At 45.2% G+C, this 4,294-nt stretch overlaps 1 protein-coding gene across 1 annotated transcript; it reads left to right on the forward strand.

Moving 5' to 3' along the window:
• The first annotated feature begins 2,092 nt into the window (after positions 1-2,092).
• On the forward strand, positions 2,093-3,343 carry s1pr1 (sphingosine-1-phosphate receptor 1). The gene has a single exon (XM_034179279.1). The coding sequence runs from the start codon at positions 2,222-2,224 to the stop codon at positions 3,341-3,343; it is 1,122 nt and encodes a 373-aa protein (XP_034035170.1). The 5' UTR covers positions 2,093-2,221.
• Positions 3,344-4,294: the final 951 nt, after the last annotated feature.

Consider the following 4,294-nt stretch of genomic DNA (forward strand, 5'->3'; position numbering starts at 1 on the left):
AAAATCCCACTTAATATATATTTTACATTATATCTTAAACGTGCCCCAATCAATCTTATATTTGACAGTGAGGTGCAGACTGGCACTCACTATCGCCTGACAAAGTTCGATCCGAATCTGATCCGGATTGTGGATTTTGTGGACATTTGAATTTAATATTGAAAAGCCAATTCGATGTACATTTTGCATTAATCTCAATCAAAAGTGCCTCAGTCACTCTGATTTGTGGCAATGAGGTGCAAACTGACACTCTCAATGAACAGACTGAGTCTGATCCACATCTGATCCATAATGTGGATTTTGTGGACATTTGATTTTTTTTGTTGGCGGGGGGTTGTGTTCTACGAGTGCGGTGCTCTAGTCTGGTTTTGGGCCCCCACTGGTTTAAATGACATATAATAACATTTTTTCAGAATCAAATGAAAATGAATCAAAATACATTTAAATGTTTTAATTTTAACAAATTGATTTTTTTTTTATTTTGTATTATTATTGTTTTCTTTTCTTTTCTTTTCTTTTAGCAGGGGTGGTGGCCAAGTAGTTAGTGCACTTGGTCTCAGTGCAGAAGGTTCCAGGTTCAAACCCCACCCCTGCCCCTTCTCTCCATGCAATGTGGAGTTGCACCTGGAAGGGCATCCGGTGTAAAGCTTGTGCCAATTCAACATGCAGATCCACCTGGGATTTGGTGACCCCGATTGAAGAGCAGCCGAACGGTTTTACTATATTACATCTATTGTTTCAAGGATAAGATTTTTTATTTTGTAGTTTTTAAATATTGATCTTAACTGTTTTTCTTGTTGTTTAATGCTGGCAAATTATACAGTATTTCTTGTCTTTCTGATGCCTGATTCTGTTTTTTCTCTGTTTAAGGTGCAGCTCCATCCAGAGATGGGAGTTGTGTTTGTGTTGGTGATCCTCCTGTCCTGTGCACCAACAGCAATTCTTGTATATTCATCTGTGAATTGTTCTGTAATTTGTGTCTGTATCATGGCCCAAGCAGAGGGTCACCCCTTTGAGTCTGGTCTGCTTGAGGTTTCTTCCTCAGAGGGAGTTTTTTCTTACCACTGTTGCTCTGGGGGTTAGTAAGGTTAGACCTTACCTGTGTGAAGTGCTTTGAGGCAACTCTGTTGTGATTTGGCGCTATATAAAGGAAAATAAATTGAAATAGAATTGAACTGTGTGCTATAAACCAAACAGTTCAATCAATCAGTATCATTCGACTTATTTTGAAACATAATCTATAAAGCTGATTAGATCTTTGATATGATGCAATCAATCAACTAATTAGGATTATTTATGATAATCACAAAGAACGGAAACAATGACGCGGTGTGTGTGCGGGGGGGGGGGGCGTCCTCACAGCCTGCGCCGCTGTGCGCGCGCTCGCCGCTGTGCGCGCGCTCGCCGCTGTGCGCGCGCTCGCCGCTGTGCGCGCGCTCGCCGCTGTGCGCGCGCTCGCCGCTGTGTCCCGGTCGGTGTCGGACGGTTTGTCTTCGGACCGACTGAAGGTAAAAAGAAAATACTTTATCTTCATTTTAATCAGCTTTATTATCATCAATAATCTGATCGATCCGCAGCTATGAGGGAAAAAAATTAGTTTATTTATTGAACAAAAATTTGAAGCCATCAAGCGATGAAATGACGTCACGGGGATTTATTTTATACGGAAAATCGTTGTAATGTCAAAGACGACCCGATTAAAATCGACAAAATCCCGACTTTAATCTGAATTTGAGCCTCAAACTGTTTTTCAGAGCAGAAAACTGAAATCAAAGTATTTTCTACGATAAACCCGAAACTTGAAGTGTGATTTGGAAAAAGTTCGTGTCGATTAGAGGATTTTATCGAAGCCAGAATTGGATGATTTTTAAAGCAAATTTGGAGGTATTTCAGAGAGAATTTGAGGGCTTTTAAGATAAAGTAAGATCAACTTTATTCATCCCGAAGGAAGAATGATATTATTTTAAGAGTGAACAACGGTTTGCTTGTTCGTTTTTTAAACGGTGTTTTTATTTTAAAAAAACAACCAACAACATAAAACATTTTTCTTTCTTGAAATCAGTTTTTGTTTGTTTGTTTTTGGTCTCGGTGGTTCTGGTTTCGCTGCAGGACCATGTTGGGCTGCAGAACTTGGACTCTGTGCTCCTCTCCAGGGTTCCCACCTCACAGCAAACCTTAAGACGCAGCGCCCCCTCCTGGACAGTCGCCGGCCCTGCAGGAGATGGCTGATCACACGTATTCCGATCTGATCGCCAAACACTACAACTACACCGGCAAGTTCCGCAAGACGGACCGGGACGCTGGCCTGAAGTCCGACTCAGTGGTCTTCATCATTGTGTGCTGCTTCATCATCTTGGAGAACATCGTGGTCCTGCTCACCATCTGGAGGACAAAGAAGTTCCACAAGCCCATGTACTACTTCATCGGGAACCTGGCTCTGTCCGACCTGCTGGCCGGCATGGTCTACACTGCCAACATCCTCCTGTCAGGCGCCAACACGTACAAGCTCACGCCCACCCAATGGTTCTTCAGGGAGGGCAGCATGTTTGTGGCGCTGGCGGCGTCCGTCTTCAGCCTGCTGGCCATCGCCATCGAGCGCCACCTGACCATGCTGAAAATGAAGCTGCACAACGATGGCAATACGTGCAGGGTCTTCTTGCTCATCAGCACGGTGTGGATGATCGCAGCGGTGCTCGGTGGTCTGCCCGTGATGGGCTGGAACTGCATCTGGAACATGACCAAGTGCTCCACCGTGCTGCCGCTCTACCACAAGACCTACATCCTGTTCTGCACCACGGTCTTCAGCATCATCCTCATGGCCATTGTGGTGCTCTATGCCCGCATCTATGCCCTGGTGCGGACCCGCAGCCGCAAGCTCATGTTCCGCAAGGTGTCCAACGGGCGCAGCACTGCCGGCGCAAACAGCAGGAGCTCGGAGAAGTCTATGGCACTCCTCAAGACGGTCATCATTGTCCTGAGCTGCTTCATCGCCTGCTGGGCGCCGCTGTTCATCCTCCTGCTGCTGGATGTGGCGTGCCAGACCCGGGCCTGTCCCATCCTCCTCAAGGCTGAATGGTTTCTGGCACTCGCTGTCCTCAACTCTGCCATGAACCCGCTCATCTACACGCTGACCAGCAAAGAGATGCGCCGCGCCTTCCTGAAAACACTGCTGTGCTGCACTGCCTGCGTCCGGCCTGTGGCCAAGTTCTCAGGACCCGTCATGGGGGTGGAATTCAGCCGCAGCAAATCAGACAACTCCTCCCATCCTAACAAGGAGGAGGTGGAATACTCACCAAGGGAGACACCAGTCATATCATCTGGAAATATCACCTCATCATCCTAAATACTAGCAGGCACAGGTTCCAGTTCCACTGGCACAGGAACCCAGCATGGGGAAATCTTAGTCCTCCCCCCACGGAACATTTTCAATGTGGGAAAACTGGGGTCATTTAGCCTGTGGCCATCTGAACCAGGTCCAGTCTGAACCAGGTCCACACTGGACCTGGTTCAGATTGGACCTTCTTGTCTGTCTTGATTTAAATGTGAGAAATTGTTTGACAGAAGATCGATGCTTCACACTATTTGGACGAAACATCAAAGAAAATTTTTTTTCTTTTTTGTTCCTGCTGACCCTGAACACTGCGTCTGTGACCCTGGATGGGTCCTGACCTTTACATTGAGAACCACCGTGTTGTATCACAAACAGGAATCTCATATTTATTCAGTCATCAGGCCGAAGATTTACACTTTAACCGCAACCCCATATATCTCTGTCTGTCTATCTGTCTGTCTGTCTGTCTGTCTGTTCACACACAGGTATTTATTTGCTGTAATGTGTTCAATAATTTATATATTTGTCATTCTGATTATAATTATTGATCTAAGATAGGAGCAGTTTGGGTTTGTGTAAAAAAAAATCACAGCTGGAAGAAAACGTCAAATGACAGCAGACAGCGCCATCTGGTGGTGAATACACAGCACAACACCCTGTGTGTGTTTCCAGCATTGCCATTTATAAATCTAACAAACAGTTAAACAAAGACAGACAGACAGTTAAACAGACAAGCAGTTAAACAGTCAGACAGTTAACCCTAACAGACGGACAGACAGACAGACAGACAGTCAGAGAGTTAGACAGGCAGAAGGAGAGACAGACAGACAAACAGTTAAGCAGACAGACAGACAGTAAAACAGAAAGACAGATAGACAGATGGTTAGTCAGTTAGACAGACAAACAGTTAGATAGACGGGCAGACAGTCAGACAGTTAAATCAAATAAAATCAATTTTATTTA

The sequence above is a fragment of the Thalassophryne amazonica genome, chromosome 10 (assembly GCF_902500255.1).
Source record: "Thalassophryne amazonica chromosome 10, fThaAma1.1, whole genome shotgun sequence".
Taxonomy (NCBI): domain Eukaryota; kingdom Metazoa; phylum Chordata; class Actinopteri; order Batrachoidiformes; family Batrachoididae; genus Thalassophryne; species Thalassophryne amazonica.